The 20,892-nt window shown below is 34.9% G+C and overlaps 3 protein-coding genes across 3 annotated transcripts; all 3 read right to left on the reverse strand.

The window, feature by feature from the left end:
- Positions 1 to 25: 25 nt before the first annotated feature.
- LOC108995485 (HVA22-like protein a) lies at positions 26 to 2,513 on the reverse strand. Its single transcript, XM_018971063.2, has 5 exons — positions 2,175 to 2,513; positions 1,999 to 2,025; positions 1,699 to 1,821; positions 593 to 839; positions 26 to 385 (listed from the first exon to the last, which is right to left on the reverse strand). Exons 1-5 carry the CDS (start codon positions 2,234 to 2,236, stop codon positions 341 to 343), a joined length of 504 nt encoding a protein of 167 aa, XP_018826608.1. The 5' UTR covers positions 2,237 to 2,513; the 3' UTR covers positions 26 to 340.
- A 1,099-nt stretch (positions 2,514 to 3,612) lies between these two features.
- On the reverse strand, positions 3,613 to 7,553 carry LOC108995482 (transcription factor bHLH47). Its single transcript, XM_018971059.2, has 5 exons — positions 7,281 to 7,553; positions 6,641 to 6,744; positions 5,264 to 5,382; positions 4,931 to 5,058; positions 3,613 to 4,704 (listed from the first exon to the last, which is right to left on the reverse strand). Exons 2-5 carry the CDS (start codon positions 6,712 to 6,714, stop codon positions 4,303 to 4,305), a joined length of 723 nt encoding a protein of 240 aa, XP_018826604.1. The 5' UTR covers positions 6,715 to 6,744; positions 7,281 to 7,553; the 3' UTR covers positions 3,613 to 4,302.
- Positions 7,554 to 9,616: 2,063 nt separating this feature from the next.
- Positions 9,617 to 19,373, reverse strand: LOC108995484. The gene is made up of 10 exons (XM_018971061.2): positions 18,893 to 19,373; positions 18,434 to 18,579; positions 18,249 to 18,313; positions 17,060 to 17,100; positions 16,784 to 16,872; positions 16,580 to 16,693; positions 16,200 to 16,277; positions 15,236 to 15,301; positions 14,517 to 14,597; positions 9,617 to 9,866 (listed from the first exon to the last, which is right to left on the reverse strand). Exons 1-10 carry the CDS (start codon positions 19,062 to 19,064, stop codon positions 9,732 to 9,734), a joined length of 987 nt encoding a protein of 328 aa, XP_018826606.1. The 5' UTR covers positions 19,065 to 19,373; the 3' UTR covers positions 9,617 to 9,731.
- Positions 19,374 to 20,892: the final 1,519 nt, after the last annotated feature.

Consider the following 20,892-nt stretch of genomic DNA (forward strand, 5'->3'; position numbering starts at 1 on the left):
CCCATTATAAGCTGGAAAACATCTCTCAAAAACTGAAATGGTGCATCAAATTCATACTCTGCTAAAAAACCAAGAACAACGGAATCAACATGGAAGTCATAGATTTTGATGCATATGAAGGAAGAAAAGTGATGCAAACTTTTGCTAATTACATATAGTAAAGTAGGAGCATTCGCCATTTTTTACAAATACTACAGATCGTTTCAAATAAGAAATTCAAAAACCGAGTGCTAACCACAAAAAGAAAAACTCTAGTAACAGTGCATCCTTTTCTTCATAAGGAACTATATGGTGGAAAACATGCTGAGAGCTACAAGGCTCAATATCTATAGTCCTCTTTCTAGGTTGAGTAGACTTCACTCCTCCTGGCCCTGGACTTGTCAGCCTGCAGAACAAGATAAAAGATGAAACAAGGCCAGCTCCAGAAAAACATTAGTTATTACTTGCTGATAATGTAATGTTAGTAAACTATCCAATCAGTGGGCAGTTCCCATGCTCTTTCTATATCGCCCAGAGGGGGGACTTAATTTACAAATAAACTCTCAAAAGCTTACGTAAACACAACATTCTCCTAATATAATACGCTAAATACCTTGTTAATCATATTCTGAAATGCTTCTGTCCCATTATCAGCAATATACTGCTCTGCAGCAGTTAGAATGTCATCTGGCTTACTGAAGATATCCTTCTTCCTAGGGACATACCATATGTTTATAGAATGCTGCGGATTGACAAAGAGAGGTCTCACATAATGCTCGTAAACATATGCAGCACCGCTGAAGTAAGGGATGACCAACCAGCAGGTCAAGATTAGCTTTCCATATGGCCAGATGGGAATCCTGCCACAGAAATATAGAAAATTCCAGCACAAGCTAAGTAATCCCTAACAGAGCTCTATGCACAAAAATCACACAGCAGCACTGTTTTTCTTTTTTTGTCCTCGTTGGTATGACTTGAAGCTAGGACATACACACAGCAGCCTTGACCCATTCTTTAGCCCCTAAGCCAAGGCCCAAAAGTTACAAAGACAATATTTTGCAAGTCAGTAGCAACATTCACCCTAGGTTTTAAATTTAAGCCCTTAAGCTATGAGCTTTAATTGCAACGTCATCTATCATTAAAGTTTTCCAATTTTTGTTGTATTGAACCTTAAATCATATGCTTATCACATTATCACATCATCAAATACTTAATTTGTGATCACATGATAAGCAGTTGAACATAAGGTAAAATATGACAGGGTTTGGGAACATCTTTCCAGTAATTAATCAGACAGCTTAAAGGGTTGAGCTCAAATTACAACTGAGATACCAAAAGGGCCAGATGCACCAAGTTCAACACCCATATTTTCTTTTTTCTTTTTTATCACAAGTAATGAAAATATGGTGCATAGATTTTCTAAGTTGCAATTTCTTTACAAAATAACAAAACAGCAGCGGGGCAATCGCAATGCATGAATATGTGTGAGTATTTCACCAGGTTGAATGGCAATTCAAGCATAATATAAACTCATTGTAATTGAAAGACACAGGACATTCCAAGCAAAGTCCAAGCATATAGAGTGATACGACAAACTAACCATTCTAGCACTTGGATCTCAAATTAAACATAAGCTATACTTGATGAAATTCCCACCTCTCAACCAATAAAGGACAAGGCAAAAGGAAAACAAGCAAGCTAATTATATTGCTGTCTCACCATTCAAGGACTTTGGCAAAGGTGAGTTCGAATAGGGTGATCAGGGAGTAGAGAACCCAATAAGTAAGCCATTGCTGATCATCAACAGGAGATTTAGTCTCAATTGCCCTAATTGAGGCATATCTGTCGAATAACCCGAACAACACAAATTTATTATAATATTTAACGCTACTCATCACAGAAAATCTAAGCTAACCAAAAAAAGTGCAAAAAAAAAAAAAAAAAAAAAAGGAGAGAGAGAGAGAGAGAACAAACGAAACGAAAAGAAAAGAAAAGAAAAAGAGCCAGAATCCCACTTACAGAGGATAAACAAGACTAACCACAGGCCTGCGAATGAAACCAATGAATAAATTAGTGAAGAAAAAAAGAATCAACAGTTACCACATTACCCTAATAATTTATTTCCCCTTCTTTCTATTTTGAGTTAACAAAGTAAATTGGTAAAGTAGGTAAAATAGCGAAGAAGGAAGACATACCAAGCAAGAATATCAAAATTCGTGAGAAGAACCTTGAAGAAACCAGCAGTCCTAGATCCCATTTCGCTCTCAGATCCCTCAACGCGTTAACTATGTCTTCTTCCTTAGTTCTGGTCTCAAATCACTGTCAACAGCAGCCTAATGAGGATTGCTTCAGTCTACTTTAAGGTTCTGGAGAGGAGAGAGAGAGTGGAGAGAGAGAGAGAGAGAGAGTGTGTGTGTCTGAGGTGTCAGAAATAAGTGGAGACAAATGCATGAAAAGTAGAAGTGGGAAGGAATCGTCCGACTGTTGCAACAAAGTCTGGGGTTGATAATTGCATGTCTGAAATCTGAATGGGTAACTTCCAACAGCATTCACATCTGCTTCTATATAATTTTTTTTTTATAATTTAATTAAAAATATATATTTTTTAAAATTTTATCTTAAATTTTATTTATTTTTCAAAAATTTCTTACATCTCATTTTTTATTTTTCTCTATTATATTAAAATAATATTTTTTATTATTTTTTTCTATCACTTCCCTTTATATGATTTCTTTATATTCTATTAAAATATAAGTTTGGAATAAAAACAAATCCTAAAATTATTTAAGATGTGTATAATTGCTCCCCAAATTTGGAAAAAAGTTGTACACATCCTAAAATCAAAAGTTACTATAGGGAACCGAATGTAACTCATTTTTCTTCCATTTTCATATTTTTTACCTACAATTTAACTAAGAACAGCATATGATATGAGGAAGCGGTGGAAATGCTCCAAGTTTTACATGGTTTAGGAAGTGAGATGATAATAGGATTTTGTGAATATTAAATAATTTGTAAATAATAATAAAATAATTTAAATTATGATGTTTTATTGTATTTTGGATAAAAAGAAAAAAAAATTGAATAAAAGTATTATAAAGTTAAAATATTGTTAAAATGATTAGATAAAAAAATTAAATATTTAAAATTAAAAAGTGTTGTTTAAGAAAAACATTTTAAAAAAATTTGAGATGAGATGAGATCATTTCACTTTCCAAACAAGTCCTAACTTATTCATGTGTTACCATTTATGTCAAAACAATCAAAATCTCATTTCCATATTTCTCTTTCAACCATGCCTTTACACTCAAATTTCTTCATTAAAATTGCATAAAACAATCACTTATTCATCTTTACTCATACATTTGTTCTTTTTCCAAGATTTTATTATATAATTTGGTTTATATTTAACGGGTTTTCATTTAAAAAAAAAAAAAAAACATCTTAAAAACCGTTGCAAGGATAAGGAACCTCGAAGATTTCACAATCGATAAATATCTTTTATACAATTAATTTTCAAATCCAGTGTAAATAATGCATCTGCAATCATATGAATCATGTAACTCATCGACTTTTTACTAATATAATTAATTATGTTAAAAAAATATCCGAAAACAAGCAGATCCGACGATATAACTAATCAGTAAAGGTGTGTAGTATAAGACTTCCTTGTAACATTTCTAAAAAATTAATGGTCCTATGCCAAGCCAAATCCTTTCTCTTCTTGTACAAGTGTGGCAAATGTGAAAGAAGAGCAAAATGCAAGAATTCTCCATTTGCCTTGAGGGTTGAAAATGGATCAATAGACTTGACTTTTCACTAATCAAGTTGGGCTACCAAACTATAACGTTGTTTCTGATTGCTATGCATTGGTAACCAACCACCACCTATCTTGCCTACACTACACATCAATGATCAAACATCGGCCAATTCACTCTAGGAACCCTACATTAATCACCCTTGTCTATATTGATACATAACCCTCCAAATGGGCATTACCAATTAACTTAGGATTTCCTACAATCTTCTGTACCAAACATTTTCTACAATTTGAAGAGTGAATTGCAATATGTAGATTCCACAATATTTGATGTTGAGGTCTACACTGTCCATGAACATCATTTAATACTATGTAATCCAAATATTGTGTCTTATCTCTCCGAATTGTAGAAAGCGTTTGGAACAGAAGATCGTAGAAAATCTTCATCCACAAAATTAGGTCATGAAATTCACAGCTTCATATTAGCGACCAGGAGAAGGTTTAAATGTTCTCGGTGTCACCTTTCCCCATAGTGCCAACCTTAGGAGTTAGGGTTGCTACTACTAAGTTGAAACCCTTTCCTTACTGTTTGGCTGCTCCCCTAGAAGTTCGGATGGCCACAAATCCGCTGGAGTGGGATATCTGGCATGTGGTTTACTCACATTTGAGTTAGGCTTAGATGTCAGTTGGGAAACATCAGACAATGCATAAGCTTGGGGATCCGGATGGATTGGGAGGACAAAGACCGCAGGTGACCCCTGCATTGAGGCTTCTGCAGCATGCAGTTTGAGACAGTCTGCCGGAAGATGTGATGTCAGTTCGGGTTGCGAATATTGATCAGGAGGCAGTGCATTCAGGTCAGGTTTCGACTGGGCAACCCTGGCTTCTAGCTCGCTTTGCAGTTTCTCAATCTGAATTTCTAGGGCAGATTTTTCCTCCCTCAGCTCATTCTTCTCACTGGTCATCTGCTCAAGACAACTTGAATTTAAGATAGGCAAAGAAAGCAATTCTACAAATACAGGCTTCTTGTTATTTCATTTTCTAATTAAGTAACAAGCAAAAACAAATAAAAATTCTAAAGCCTACTTGAATGGAAGAAATTATGCTGCTACCATTGTTTAAACTGGAAAACCACAGACATGAGATAAGACTATTTACCATAGATCAATTAAAGAATATCAAGAGCCTTACATAGTGAGATTCAGAACAGAGAGATGCATTCTCCTTCTTTAGGCACTCAATCTGGCCTATCAAGTCCTTTAATAGTCGTGTAGCTTCACACAATATAGATGCCTTTCCATTGTTCTGCTGGCTCAGTTCTGCATGAGAATTTCTTAACATTAGATATGATCTGTCACCACGATCCATCAGCATGTAAAAAATGACTACTGTTTATAAAGTCAAAACCAAAAAAGTAACAAGATTATAAGGTTGATCAATATAAGATTTTGACAGCGGGCTTCTACGAATCTAAAACATTAGTAGGTGGCAGAGCAATATTGCCGTTAAAGGAATAGAGATTACCAAGAACGTTGGCCAGGTCTAAAAAAAGCTCATTCAAATGCTCCCGCTTCAATTTCTCCCTCTCTGACTTTTGTATTCTTTTTGGAACTTTACCCTTGTTCTTTTTTCCAGGACAAGCCCTGCACCACAAACAACTTTAAGGAATCCAAACAAGGTTCCCTACCAAATTTTCACCCAAATAAAAAATCCATGTGCAACCGCTTAAATGTACCATAACCTACTAGTCTCAAGAAACAAATTGCTAAGCATTTAGCATCTGTAAGTCACATCAGGGTTATCAAAAACTGAAAACCATTATGATTGATGCATGTAGAAATGCGCCAAAAATTATATGCCCGATTATGTATAAGAATGCAGCCAAGTGTAGCTCAGGTGGGCTTCATCAACAAAACTATCAAGGTACCCATAAATTGAAGGGTCGTGGAAGAAATAAAATGCAAAATAGAAACCAGCAAATACATAAAAAGAAAGAGACAAGGACTGAAGGGTGGTAACAATGATATGGAAAAAAAAGAAAAGAAAAAAGGGCTTCCCTAGATTTCGTAAAGAAACAAAACTGAGCTACAATATGAATCATGGCTTGACATGAAAAGCTGAATTCAAAAAGTTTGAAGTAATACAAAGTGGGACTAGGCCAACGTAACATCAAATAAACCCCATTCTAAAAAGAATTCCACACATCTAAACATGATTTACCCTGTAATTTTCTTCTTACTTCCTTGACACCAATCATATAGATGTATTCACGGTAAACTACTTCTTCATTATCTACTCTTTTCTATTAAAGCTTCTCTAGAGTTCCATTTTGCTTAACAAAAGCTACAAACCTCTCATCTAAAACATGCCTTGAGAATTTCCCTGCAATATCTGGAGATAAAAAGATAACCCACTCATTTATCAAAATTATTAATGTCACCTACTAATTATTCCAGGACTCTTAGCTCAAATGGCACCTCCTCGACCCATTAGAATGAGATGGAGGGAGACATCATAGATTCAAGAACCAGTGTAAGTGCTAAAATCTTTATTTCATAGCTTTCGTTCTGAGGAGCAGGGGCTTTATGGGAGCACCACAAAGTCGAGTTCTATTACTTTTACTTTAGTAAATTCATGTGTGGTCATTTGTAAGGCATGCCTGTCCCATAGCATCACTCTCCTAAACTCTTTATCCAATTGGGAAGCTATGCATTTTGTACTTAAATTGCATTGCAATCAACACTATCGACTGTACTTTGCCTCTTGTAAAGCATTCTTTTAAATGGTAACTTCGTGTTTCAGATACACTAGTTAATACTACAGAAAATCGAGCAATACATTAACTACATAGTTAAAATGATACTCAAACAAACAAATAAGGGTCGGTCTATAAGCAATGACCTGTTCATAGACTCCTCCTCCACGACATTAACCTCGTCAACCATTGGACTGTGAACCTCTGAATCCATGCTCATCTCAATTGATTAAACTCCAATAGAGATCCCCTAAAATAACAGATAGTAAAAATTCAAACTCTATCGTCTTATTAACGTGGATAAAAAACTGGGAAAAAAAAAAATAGAAAAGGAGACAATCAATTAGTTTTTTTTTTTCTTTTGCCACACCCAACACGAACTCGCTATTCTACAGTAGCTGCATCAAACAATAGTCCAGGAATGAATACTCGTTTATTTTCAAAACGTTGGTTTGGTGTTCCTCAATTTGATCAGATTCTATCTGATTTCCCATGTTGTTCTGAAAAAAAAAGGAAAGAATAAAAACAAACGAACTTCTTTTTATTGCTTGGTTTAGTTAATCAAATGGATGTCCAAGACTTGGTTAAGTCGAATCCTAGATATTCTTCATGAACGAAAAGACCTAAAAAGATTATCACTTTCCCGCACAATTTCTTAGCAACAAAACTGGGCATTGATAGAAACCAATAAATGAAATCACAAACCAAACCATCAAGTTAAGAAAAAAAAGGAAGTAGGTAAAATAAGCGTTGATCAAACAAAAGGCCAAAAGAGATAATCCTCACCGTTTACACCTATAGCTCCAGATCAAAAAGCCTAGCAACAAGGCGACCACTGAACCGCAAACAATTCTCGTATTCTACAAGCAAACGGTCCCTAACCAAGCTTTAAGACTCGAAAGAAAGAGAAAAGAAAAATAGAAGAACTTCAGAGATATTAGGAGAGAGAAATCGCAGAATTTAGAAGGAAATTTAGGGCTTTTGGATACGGACAGAGGGAGAGAGAGAGAAAATTTCTGAAACAGTGTGGCAGGGAAGAACAAGGCACGAGAGTGCGCGTGTCGAGAAGCTGCCACTTTGTTGAATTGAACCCCCGGTCGTGTCCTCTGAGACTGCCCACGTGACACGATAAACTTAAAATTAAAAGAACAAGAATTTAAAAGAAGAGAAATGACATTTATAATTTTAAGATGAATAAGTTTTAGGTATTTATTTTAAAAAAATAGATAAATATAATATTTAAATAAAAATATTTTTTTAATAAATTTTTTTTTCAAAAAAAAATATGCGAGACTTGTACAAACTAAATTTGTATTCATTATTCTTAAAATAAAAACAATTTATGTACAAATACTTTTTAAGTCCCGTTTAGATTGCTTCGTTTGGTTGATGAACTCCTCTCAACTCATCTCAACTCATCATTACAATTTTTTCAAATTCCAACACAAAATATAATAAATAATTTAACTTTTTCAAATCTCAAAATAATAATAATATTAAAAAATAATATTCTAACAATATTTTATCAACTCAACTCAACTCAACTCAACATCCAAACACAACATTAAAAAATGTTTCATCTTATTATTATAATTTTTTAAATTTTCACATAAAATATAATAAATAATTCAATTTTTTTAAATTTTAAAATAATAATAATATTAAAAAATAATATTCTAATAATATATATTTTTTAATTTTCATCTTTTATCTAAAACAATCACATCTCATCTCTAAATCTAAATTAGCTCTAATGTATTTATAAGTTAACATATAAGCAGTAAAATTCGTTTAATAATAATACTAATATCTCCAAAATTTAAGAACTTCTTAAAGAATTAATTTTTTTTTTAAAACATCATGTGAATTATTAATATAAATATTCTTTGAAAATTTTTAATTTTTTTTCCTTTTTACCTATCAAAAGAAATGTTTTAGATATATATATTTTTAAAATTTTAACTTATTTTGTGATGAAACTTTATTTAGAAATTCAGTCACAATTCGCATACATCTATTTTTCTATATGATTGTTTATTTTAAGAAGAAGTTGGTAATTTCTTATTTTAAGATGAGGATATGATTTATTAGAAAAGGTAGAGCGTGTGGCATCCACGAAGGAACACAGTCATCTTGGCTTCTATTACAAGGCTGAAAGGGAGAGAATATGGTATTTTGTATTGTGATTTGTAGGCCAGATTTGACGTCATCCGAGAATCGTGTGTCATCCACGGGGGCACATTCACGAGCACCCACCAACACATGTTTGTCTTGACCTGCGTTTTATACCTCAACTCAAAAACTATATCAATCATATCTCCTTACCTCTCTTATAACTATTTTACTGTTAAGTTATTTTTATTTTTATATTTTAAATATAGATTAAATATTTTAGAATATAATCTTCTTGCATAATTTTAAAAAATAAATAAATTTAATTAACCAACATAATTTTATAATTTAATTTTATAAAAATTGATATTCTTTTGTTCTTTGAGTCAATTTTTATAAAATTGAGTTTGTTTTTAATTAATTTACATGATTACATTGGCTGATTGAATTTATTTTCTTTTAGATTACGTAAGAATATCATATTTTAAAATTTTTTAATCTAAATTCAAATAACAAAAAGGAAAAAAATATAGATAGTAAAACAATAATAAATAAGATGTAACAATATTATTACTCAAAGCTATCGTCTCATTTTACTTTCACTTTCAACAATTATATGAAAGTAGCATTATTATTCTCTCTTTTTAGAGTTGTAAATTTGTTGAATAAGTTAAAGGAATGAAAAGAGATTGAAACATTTGTTTATGATTTTAAGATAAAATTATAAAAGTCTTGTTAGAATGTTTTTGGCCTTCTATTTATAAAAATGGTTTTGATTTTTTGAGGTTTATGTAAAAATAATGAAGTCCGTTTAAAATAATAATAATAATAATAATGAAGTCCAATTATGGCTAGTTTTTTTGTTATTATCTTGGAGGGGGGGTGGATAACTATTTGGGTGAAAGTACATTTGTGAAAAAGGACAATGAATCTGAGAAGTGAAGAGATTTCCCAAAATCACAACCATCCATGATTGAAGTCTGTATATCTTTTATATATAAATATATATATATATATAAGTAAGAAGTAATAGTATTGATAAAGATAGGCATAGGATAAAGTATGTATATCTACATAGCATAGACATCCAAAATGAAGGATCCAATTAACCTATAAAATATTCTGTTAATTATGTTTCTGATCTTCAGAATCTTGGGTTCTTGAGCAGCCAAGTTGAGACCTGCGAACTTTCATTCTTCCATCCAGTGCAAGAGCCAGCAAATCATATTCCTCTACATACCAGAGCTCGGATACTTCTGCCTGAAATATATTTGAAGGCCGAAAGCCACCAGATGGATTTGCATTCAAAAAGTCAGTAAAAGAATTAAATAAAACAGTGTACATAATCACTTGCACAAGTATGAAATATAGATTTATGTGTCTGAATGGTGTTCAATGCCCATACTTTCAAATCAACTGCCTTTTCAGATACGTTAGGAAAGGTGCCCACCCACCCAAATAGAAAATATGAGAAATTTAGATAAAGCTGGGGAAGATTTCATATGACTAATCATTGAGGTCATTCTCGAACAAAAAGGGAAAGCAGCTTGGTAATCATAGATAAGTCCATTGAACAATTTGCATCCACGTTACTGTCAACAAGTACCATGAAAAAGTGAATGTATCCGACTCTGAGAAGTTGGTGTGATTTGCCTCTTCAGATGCAAAGCGCATTTGAACCTTATATCCACTATCACCAAACTTTTACCTAGAATAAAAGGTACTTGATATAGAGCAATTATCCAAAGCAGACCCTTTACTTCATTTGCCATGACCATTACTTTTTTCAGCAAGGGTCAAAACATTTAGGACCAGCCTACAAGCCTAATTTCAGAAACAGGTCCATAAACTACCAATGATATTGTGTACACTTATTTCAGAAGTATTTGCCTTGCCTTCCTAAATATAATCATTATAGTGACTGCTAGAGCATACACTCAAAACCACCAAGAACTTTTGTGTTAACGAGTATCTTAATATATTTCAGAGAAAAATGGGAAACCATACATCTGTAATCCATATTTGTTGCAACGAGATCATGATATACAGAATGGCCCAGATTAATGGGTTCTTTGAGAATCTTGAAGGCAAGAAGAGGATTCTGAATGGAGTAAAAATACAGAAATTGCACAAGTCACGCACATTAAACTCTTCTATAATGAGCGTCAAGCAAGCCGCCACAAAACTTCGCTTCACACCTTGAGTTGAATGTCAGTTGAGTGGCTCTTCTCGAAGGTTTGTGAGACTTTCAATAAGGCACTCCTTGGGAAAAGGTTATGGAGGTACCATAAGGAACGAGAGTCTTTATGGAAGGCTATTATTAGGATGAAGCATGGGAGTTTGCGAGGGGGTTGGTGTTCTAATGAAGTGAGATATGCACATGGTGTTGGTTTGTGGAAGAATATTAGAAATGGATGGAAGGCTTTTGCTCGTTTTATTAGTTTTGCGGTTGGTGATGGATCTAGGGTCAGTTTTTGGCATGACTTTTAGTGCGGCGATTCAGCTCTTAAGACCATATTACCCTCTCTCTTTCGGTTGGCTATTAATCAGGAGGCCTTGGTGTCTAAGTTGTTGGATTTGAGCCAACCGAAGTGGGTTCTACGTCAGGTATCGGCATAGAGACAGCCTAAATGGAATGCCCTCCGCCACATGTCAGCATTCTCCCTGAAGAAATGATGGCACCTTCACTGGAGCTGAGTGTAACGCCGAGGCTTGAGGGAGATGTAGGGTCTGCCGAAGTGGCACATAATGGATCATCAGGGGGTGACACATCTCTAGTTCTCGCCAAAGAAACGACAACACCCACATTAGAGGTGGAAATTTGTGGGTTTGCTGCCAACCCAAAACCTCCAATGGTGAACATGGCCTCATCACTCATGACAGAGAGAACCAATTTGTCGATATCTCTTTAGGCATCTTGTGACAATAACAAGGGTGCTGTTGAGGAGGTACAACATTTGAATGCAGGGGATGGTGTGGAGGAAATTTTGGGCTTGTCATTGGTGCCTTGCGAGGAGGAATGTTTAGGGCCTGGTATACAGTTGGGAGCTGAGTCTAGGGAAGATGTTGTCCCCTCGATGTCTCTTCCTCCGTTAGCTAGTTCATCATCGGATTGGGTTCTGCAAAAGGTTAACGAAATACAGCAATGTGTGGGGATTACATGTGGAGGATTTGACAACCAATTCACAGCACTACTCACTGCTATTGAGGCGGGTCACCTACTTGAAACGAAAGCAAGATTTAAGAAGAGGAGGGAGTTAAAGTGTCTTACTAGGGCAATCAACTACGACGCTAATGGAGGTAGTTCAAGTCGAGGAAGGACTAGAGGGAGGGCTTGAAGCCTTCCTCCGTCTTTGTAGGAAGGGGTGCAATATTAGTTTCGAGTGTGGTATGTAGAATGTAGCTTCTATAAGGGAGTTTTGGGTGGTGTCTTAGTTTTGTGGAAACAAGGGGTTTGGGTAGTTTCAGTTGCTTTGCTGCGAGGAGGAGCGTTTTGTCCCAATCGGGCTTGGTGTATATTGGATGGACTTACTGGTCATTAGGGGTACTCTATTATGGGCTAGGTGTTCTCTCTTGTATACACCCAGTGTACTTGGTTACGCCTATTGATATTAATAAATTTTTACTTACAAAAAAAAAAAATATTTCTGATTTTTACTGCTTATTGTATTCCTTGAATTTTGGTAATAATGTAGTGGACAGGATGCTTTGGATGAAGACAAGGAGTGGGAAGTTTACTGTACGATCATTATACAAGGCTTTGTCAAATCAAAATCATACTTCGTTCCCTTGGAATGTATTTGGAAAAGTAGGGTGCCGGCTAAGATTGCTTTCTTTGGCCGGACAAAGCATCACTTGGGAAAGTTTTGACGTTGGATAATTTAAGAAAGAGCGGTCTCGTTGTAATGGATTGGTGTTATATGTGTAAGAAGAGGGGGGCGTTGGTGAATCATCTTTTACTTCATTGTGAAGTAGCAAGGGTGTGGTGTTATGGGTGGAGATCTTTAATAGAACAGGTATTGCTTGGGTAATGCCCAAAAGGGTGGTTGAGTCGCATGTTGGCAAAGATGAAAGGCTAATTGACAAATTGCTGATGTATGGAGGATGATTCCTCTATGTATTATGTGGTGTTTATGAATTGAAAGGAATGGTCGAAGTTTTGAAGATAAGGAGTATTCTCTGGATGAGCTAAGAAGTTTCTTCTTCCATACTTTATTTCTTTGGGCCTCGTCTTGTGTTTTTAACAGATCTTGCTTTAATGACTTTCTTGTATCACTTTCTAGCTCCTTAGTTGTGTAACTAGGGGTATGTTGTTTGTATACCTCTTGTGTACTTGGGCTATGCCTATTTAATAATATCAATAAAATGTTATTTTACTTATGAAAAGGAGGGTTTGTGAGACTCTTGTAAGATTGAAATTTCGGTTGAATGGGGATGGTCAGATAGAGGTTACCAATTAGACTCTTGAACCAGATCTACAGTGCTTTATAGTTCCAAACCTCATGTATGGATTGGTTGATTACCATAATCAGCATTTTCCTATAATACAAGTTGTCATTCAACTACTGGGAAGACACTATGAATTAGTCTACGGCGGATCCCCACCTAATCAATCACTTATACTCCGGGCTGCATGTGTGGAGTGAGTCGTGACCTTAAAAGAAGTCAGATATCGCCACAAAGACGCTCAGGCATGCATGACATTCATTTCTGATAAGCATAACAGGAGTGGGTTTTGAAAGTTGACTATTGGGTCTATCTGCAACCATATAGATAGGCTTCTTTGAAATTGTGTCATAGTCTTAAACTTGCTCCTTGGTTTTATGATCCTTATCAGATAGTTGAAAGAGTGGGTGAAGTCACTAAGCAGGCTCTTCCGGATATTGATTATTCATCCTTTGTTTCATGTTTCATTACCGAGCAAAAGGTTGGCGACAACTTCAGCATTCAAGAATTTCCTCTGGCCAGCCATTCAAGTGACCAGCTGTTCCCAGTTCCTTTGGCCGTCTTTGAGACCAATGTACTATGTGGAAGAAAGAAAGTGCTTGTACATTGGAGTGGCTTATCATGTGGTCGCAACTTGGGAGACCCTGGGGGACAAGGTCAGGCATGAGGGAGGAATGTTATGGAAAGGGTTGCATAGGAAATCAAGGGAGAAACTTGTGTGCATGGGACTTTAAATGCAGCTTGCGCAGTTTGTTGTTGGACGTGGCTTATCTGAATAAAGGTTCAGATCCTCCTTTATTTGAATTCATGTTGTTAGGCATAGAGTTGTCTCCTAAAGATAACTATGAATAATCATTCAGTTCTAATCGTCTTTATCTTATCTGCTATAGTAACTTTATAAAGTTAAAATGTGCAATTAATAAAGTATCTTGAATCATTTTCCAAAAAGCATTAGCATTTGAGACCCAGGTTTCTGCTTGAGCCAAGATAATTTTAAAATTCCAATTTCTCCTAAATTTCCAGTTTGGTTTGAACTCTTTACATTATTGTTTTTTACTCCAAGGCTAGATTTGGCCACACTCATTATTTTTGTGACTTTCAGTCAACAGAATCCTTTTGATGAGTGTTTACTTTATATTTCTGTGATCTTGGAATTTGTTCTTTGGGTTTCACAAAAAGGTTGTGAGATATTTGCTAACTGCATCAGTGCATCATCCATGGTATGCCACATTCACAAAGGACCCACCATGACTAACAAGAGAAGGTTGCTTGGTCATACAGTGCAGAGTACATGGTCAAATGTTAGTATTTTTCCAATTACATGACAAAATTCCATCCAGTCTTATCTTCTAACACAAACTATTGCACTACATGCTACTAAACAAGCAACACCTGTTCAGCTCCAACTATGTAACCAAAAATTTAAATAACAATGTACTACCACAATTGAATATAAAAACATACCTCAAATCCTCGGATTTGATTGTTTAGTCGAGCAACTAGCTCATGGAAGAATTGGACTTCATCTGAAGTTTTATGCAGCTCCTAAATATGACAAAAATCAAGAGAAAATCTTAGAACCAAACATATAAAACAAAATAAAGAACATTCAACTCATCTTAACATGTCAAATGAAAAATTCCTTGAGTTCTAATTTGGGAGAGGAGACCAAAATGCCAGATTCTACAAGACACTCAAATAAAACTTCTTATCAACAGCTAAGTCATGACATGTAATGATACATATATAATTTGAATTTCAGCCGTTACTTCTGTTTTTTCCTCACATAACATGTTAAAAGAATCACCACTACACTTAAACTAACTCTTTTTATTCATATATGAACAGAAATGGGCTTATCTTTTGCAAGTTGTCTTGCACATGCACTATTTCATTGATGTCTATTGTGATTTGTATAGTATGGCAATGACATGATATGTGTGTGTGTGTGTGTGTGTATGTGTGTTATATATAGATATATATCATAAAACGAGCATTTGTTTCAATATGAGTCTCCTAAATTTAGTGCCAAAAGTCACTTATTAACTTCTGAGACAACAAAGGTATGTATTTTCAGTTGGCTGGAATTGCCACCTTTCAAAAATTGCAAGTGATGCCATTGGCCAAGTAGTATATTGATCTCAACATGACAGAAAAAGTCTAGATAGAAAAATGTGTATTACCATTGGTGATGCTTTAGGGTGTCCTAGAAGCCTTGCAAATGATGTGTGAAGAATAGCAGCATCATACTGTGGCAAGAGAAGACTGCAGATGAGCAGATGAATGATAGTAACCACAAACTCTTCATTTTTTATATCACAATGCAACTTGACGATAAGCCATCAAGTTTGAATCTACCAATGCTATGGAATAAGGAACCAAATAATGCCAGGAAATGATAGATAGGACCCAACAAACAGCAACGAGTCCTAAAATTGAATATATCACCACTATTTTAAAACTAAACTATTTATTTAAAAAATTGTTAAATTAAATCAACATTATTGGACACACATTATCATTGTATTATGCAAAAACACTAGGCGGTGGTTGACCTGAAAAAGGTTTTCCTTCAGGGAGGTGATAGAGAAAATTATGCTTTCCGGAAAGGAGCCTCCTATAATGACATTTTCAAGTTTTCAGGATTTGAATTCCCTGCTATTTTTCAGGATCCTCTCTCTCTCTCTCTCTCTCTCTCTCTATATATATATATATATATATCTGTGTGTGTGTGTGTGTTTGAGAGTGTGTTTCCAAATGAATATTGAAACAAAAGAAAAGAAAAACTCAAGCCGACGGGGAGTATACAAAGGAGTCCACAAAAAGAGTTCAAACTTCTTCCAAGAAAGCGAAATGTAAAAATTTATAGACAGGCCACATCAAACTTCTAGGAGGCCTGACCAGCATCCAAAGCATTTGCTAGCCATTAAGACCATGAAATAAGAGGTCCTATGACGCTGCATCACTCACACAACAGTTACAATCGTCTGTCAATATATTACAGCCAATGTCCTTGTAAAACTATCCAATATTAGGTGTTGAAACCTCAATCAGCCATTCATAACTCAAACCATTGATTTCCTTCTAAGAATTGAGCAGGACATTTAGAGATTCATAGGGACATTTAGAGATTCATATGGTGCTTACAAGTTGCTTTTGTGGCGCATGTGGAAGTGCAGTCCTCAAATTGGCACGAATGGTTAAGGGATCGGTCCCAGAGATTACCTAAGTCAAATTAAGGATAAACCATTACACGAAATATACTAATGAAAAAAAAAACCGTTACAACAAAATAAACATTACTACTGTATTCTTAGAAAAATATTTCAGTGCAATGAGGTAACAATCACCCACTTACAGGAACAGAAGGCTTGTAAGATTAAAATTTGAGGTTCATATTTAAGAGCATGAATGATAGATAAAGTTATGGTGAAGACATGAAAAATTGATACAGCTTCATTGCAACTCATATTTAGATAGACATGAATTATCATAAAACAGATCATATAAAACTCAGAGAAAGCAACCTGCCAGCACCCCAAAAGCACACCAGTTGAAGTTAAAACCACCCTATCTAAAACAATTTTTAAAGGGCAGAGAGCATCTGCAACAGCGTGAACAGCCCTTGCTTCCACTTCTATCTGAGAAAACCAAAAGAGGCAGAAGAATTAATTCAATACTCTTACAAGAAGAATTAACTACACATTAAATCGCTCTAAAAGGCAGTTTACCTCATCTTCAGTAGCAGGAACAGGTGCAATATGATGTGAGGCATGGAACATGCTAAAGTGGTACAAACTGGAATTCTGAAACCAGATTGCTGATCAAACAATAAATGAGAAGGACACCAAAACAAGGAAACAAATAAACAAACCATAATTTGCAAAAAATCATGAAATAGCAAACTACTCCATGTTTTTATGGTTTAAAAGCAATGATTAACAAAGAGACCACAACTCAATCGTCAAAAGACACAAATGTGAAAAATTTGTAAGTTGGCAGTTTACCTTTGTCAAAGTATGAACTAAATATATGCTTTACAGCCTCCCTGTGCCAAGAAAACATGTATTGATTTAAAAAGGAATGAGAAGAAAATTACTTGGCAAAAACTCCAAGGAGATTAAGATGCTAACATAAAAACTAATTACAACTGGAATATTTGGAAAATATTCAGAAATGATATTTAATATTTTTTTCCCAACAGTTACAGTATCATAATCATATGCACTTTGTGTTATTATGAAGGTTAAAATGATCTCTTGCATTCAGAACCATCAGAGCTGCAAAAAATTAGTCTCATAAAAGGGTTAAAACCCATATTTCAACAATCCAATTTTTCATGCCCAGGAGTTGGATTCATTATCTGATGAGTTTTGAGATTAGTATTGAAAAATTCATCAGGATTGGATGAATTCTAACCATATAATTCCCATTCCTTTCCTATAATATCATAGATGAACGAAAACCAATCAAGAAATTTGCAGGGAAAAGAACTACGCAAATCAGATGGCCACAATTCATACGATCATTCACATTTTCTGCATGGTTAATCCCATGAATGGGATGCATCAACTATTAGGCCATAATGTTAGCAATTAGACTACTTATCCAAACAAAAAATTTCGTAATTAGATAATAAATCCATTCAGTTATGATGATTTTTCCCTGAAAGATGTAACTCCTAACTATGGTAGATTGAAAGGTGGTCAAACCCTTTCTATAACTAACCAACAAAGGATGACAGGCGAAGATGTTGATCAACAGCAGGCTCCCTTATTAGCTCTTGGTTTCTGCTTTAAGAACTCCTGGGCCAAGAAGCATTCTATCTCTATAACTGGTCATATATTAGAGGCCACCTTAATATAACCAAAAATGAAAAAGAAATCGACATGATTGGATAAGTTTAGCATCTCAACTTCTATGCATGTTGGGGGAGCCTTAAGAATGTTCCAAAATCATTCAAGTGAGACTGTTAGGTTCTCATCATGCTGATTTCTTATGTTGCTTGCTTTCTCACAGTTTTCACTATCTTGCCACACGTAGAGGAGAGGTTACTGTTGGATATTGCCTTTAGGTTTAGTTTCTAACATTTCTTCTATGATTTTCTTGGCTGACAAACCAGTAATATATAAATTAAAGATGGAAGGAAATACAACAAATTGTAACAGCAGAGATTATGAAGTAAAAAATGCTTACGAGATGGGCAGAGAGTATTTTGTGCTCAGATACAAAACATTAGCCCGAATGGGAGGGTTTGCTGCCTATATACAAAGAGAGAGAGAGACAACAGGCATGCCATCAGTTGCCACTCAATAAAACAAGAAATTATTTGTGCGGACTTGGTAAATAATCAGACAAACAACTTAATAATTGGCACATACTTTAAGTACAGGTGTTACCGATCCATCCTTCAAAGTGAAAATATCCGAAAGTGACAAGGACTGAGATGTTTCACCATGTTTAAGAAAAGCCGCCCCCTTCTCATCCAAATCCCTCTCCATCTTATCGTACAATTTCGACCTTTGCTCTACACTCAAAGAAACAGAACCAGGTGTAAGTTTCTCCCGAGTTAGCAGGGAGCTCCTACTTATATTGTGCATCCCATCTGATACTCCGCAAGTAATTATGATTGAAAGCGATATATTACAGAATAAAAACCAATTTCCCATAGTTTCAAAGAAAAAAAAAAAAAAAACCAATTTCCCACATGGGTTTGAGTAATCATGGTTAAAAGAATTTGATTTTCTAATTTGGAAAAATGCCACGGACAGTGAATTCAACTGTAAGGTTCCCCAAAAACGGAACAAGAGAAAAAGAAAAGTAGAAAAGATAATTGTTACCTGAAGGAGGAGGATGAGGAGGAGCAGGAGCGGTTGGGGGTTGAGAAGGAGTGGAGTTGTGGAGCGCCATTTGGAAGAGAGAGTAGAAAAGGAAGACGGAGGTGAGCCAGATCAAAGCTACAGTTTTTGAATGGCTCCACCGACTCCAATTCGGACCCCTCGGCGTCACCATTCTCTATTATTTATACTGTTGTTTTGACATTCATAAACACACGAAAACATTGGATCAAAGTCCAGGCGACGACCATGATGTCGTTTCCATGGAGTTAAATCGGATTGCATCAATACTAATGTACGGTTTACCTACTTCCATCAAAAGTCTCAATTAAATACAACTTATAGACGGGAATAGCAATTCTCAAAAGAGCAACCTTGTGGTATAGATTTTAGGGTGTCAACAAAATTTAGAAAATCGGCTGAACCGACGACCGTCTGGTTTGTAATCGGTGTTCTTAAGAATCGAAGTCAGATCAAAATCGGTTTGATATCAATTTTCATATTTTGGAAACCAATCAATTTGAAAATAACTGGATGGACCAGTATATATATATTTTCTAGTTTTTTAAAATATATATAAAAAATATATTATATAATTTTTTTATATGATATTATCTATATTATATATTAAATTGCTAATTAATATAACACAAAACTAATATTATAAATTTTAATAACATAAGACTAATTTTATATTTTTTAATATAACAGTTGATATAACATATAAATTTTAATCTTAAAACACAAAATTAATATAATATGAAATCTTAATCTTAAACATGAACATTAATACTAAGTTACTAATATAAACTTACTTTTGAGGAGAACAAGCATTAGAGGAACCGACACTCAAGTCTCAACTTATGTAGTGCCGCTCGTGTAAATAATAAATTGAAAAAATTGGACCGGATCAGACTAAAATCGAAAAAATCGAAAGTTCTAATTATGGTGATAAATTGATCCATATCAATTCTTAAATTCTCAAAATCGATGTATATCAATTCGGTTCTAAAATTTATCTAAAATCGAATCGAATAAGACTGATTAATACACCTCTAATGGATTTTTGTTGTAATCATTTTACCAAAATGCCCCTCCTATAAATAAATCCTTTGGACTAAAATAATGTTGCTACATATCACATTGGACCAAAAAAACTCATCTAAAGATTTCAGGTTAAACTAAAATACCCCTTACAAATCAAAATGGACTATAAGTAACTTCATAACGGTTAAATCAAACCAGATCATCCAAAAGTAATCAGATAATTTAAATCAAACCAACTAGACGCACGATAATGCTATGAGAGCCGCTTTGGGGCGGTCGGGCATCACATTAAGTCAAAAAAGTGCATCACAGTGGATTATTCATCTGGACCCTCACGTTCGTTGCTTTCTGAAGCACTTCTACTCCTACCGCGGTCCGTAGTCGCCCATCTTCATCGCCCACCATGATAAATCCATGCGGTTGAGCAAGGAAAAATTAGAAAATTAGAGGCCCAGTTGAGTATGTGACAAATCCATCTCCATCTCCAACTTCTTCCTAGAGAAGTTTCTTGCGCAAGGAAAAATTAGAAAATCTTGCAACATGCTCTGTTGCCATTGTAGTGCCTAGACTCTAAAATCTTGTCTTGTTTTTTTTTTTTTTGGAAGCATCTCTTTTTATTTGAAATAGACCATGCTTTAACACATGCTTCACTCTAGAAAAAAAAATCATTGAAACCAAAAGTTGATTTTTCTCCCAGTTACAATCGAAGGTACAGTTATCTTTGAAGACTTGTGAATCTGGGTCTCCCTCTAGACTTCTTACTGACTTTCTTTTGTGGGAATTTCTTTTGCTTTGTTGCCTTTGAGTTTTCTTACCTCTTGGTGAGGGTTTAGTTAGCTAGGGGCATATTCCAAATCGCTTGGATCTTCCTGGGTGTGGGCAATTTCCTCATCTTGTACCTCACAGAGACCCAAGTGGTTGGGAGCTTCCTTTTTTGCAAGGATGGTTAATGGGTC

The sequence above is a fragment of the Juglans regia genome, chromosome 2, assembly GCF_001411555.2.
Source record: "Juglans regia cultivar Chandler chromosome 2, Walnut 2.0, whole genome shotgun sequence".
Classification (NCBI taxonomy): domain Eukaryota; kingdom Viridiplantae; phylum Streptophyta; class Magnoliopsida; order Fagales; family Juglandaceae; genus Juglans; species Juglans regia.

Excerpts from the sequence above, each read along its gene's own strand:
- LOC108995482 (XM_018971059.2), bottom strand. The coding sequence starts at position 6,714 with ATGAGCATGGATTCAGAGGTTCACAGTCCAATGGTTGACGAGGTTAAT. Across the intron at positions 5,383-6,640 it reads GAGGAGGAGTCTATGAACAG|GGCTTGTCCTGGAAAAAAGA; the intron begins GTCATTGCTTAT and ends TTTGTGGTGCAG. Across the intron at positions 5,059-5,263 it reads AGACCTGGCCAACGTTCTTG|AACTGAGCCAGCAGAACAAT; the intron begins GTAATCTCTATT and ends ATTCTCATGCAG.
- LOC108995484 (XM_018971061.2), bottom strand. The coding sequence starts at position 19,064 with ATGGTGACGCCGAGGGGTCCGAATTGGAGTCGGTGGAGCCATTCAAAA. Across the intron at positions 16,694-16,783 it reads TTCCTGCTACTGAAGATGAG|ATAGAAGTGGAAGCAAGGGC; the intron begins GTAAACTGCCTT and ends TGGTTTTCTCAG. Across the intron at positions 14,598-15,235 it reads ACCCTAAAGCATCACCAATG|GAGCTGCATAAAACTTCAGA; the intron begins GTAATACACATT and ends TGTCATATTTAG.
- LOC108995485 (XM_018971063.2), bottom strand. The coding sequence starts at position 2,236 with ATGGGATCTAGGACTGCTGGTTTCTTCAAGGTTCTTCTCACGAATTTT. Across the intron at positions 1,822-1,998 it reads GTTAGTCTTGTTTATCCTCT|ATATGCCTCAATTAGGGCAA; the intron begins GTAAGTGGGATT and ends GTTATTCGACAG. Across the intron at positions 386-592 it reads TTCAGAATATGATTAACAAG|GCTGACAAGTCCAGGGCCAG; the intron begins GTATTTAGCGTA and ends CTTGTTCTGCAG.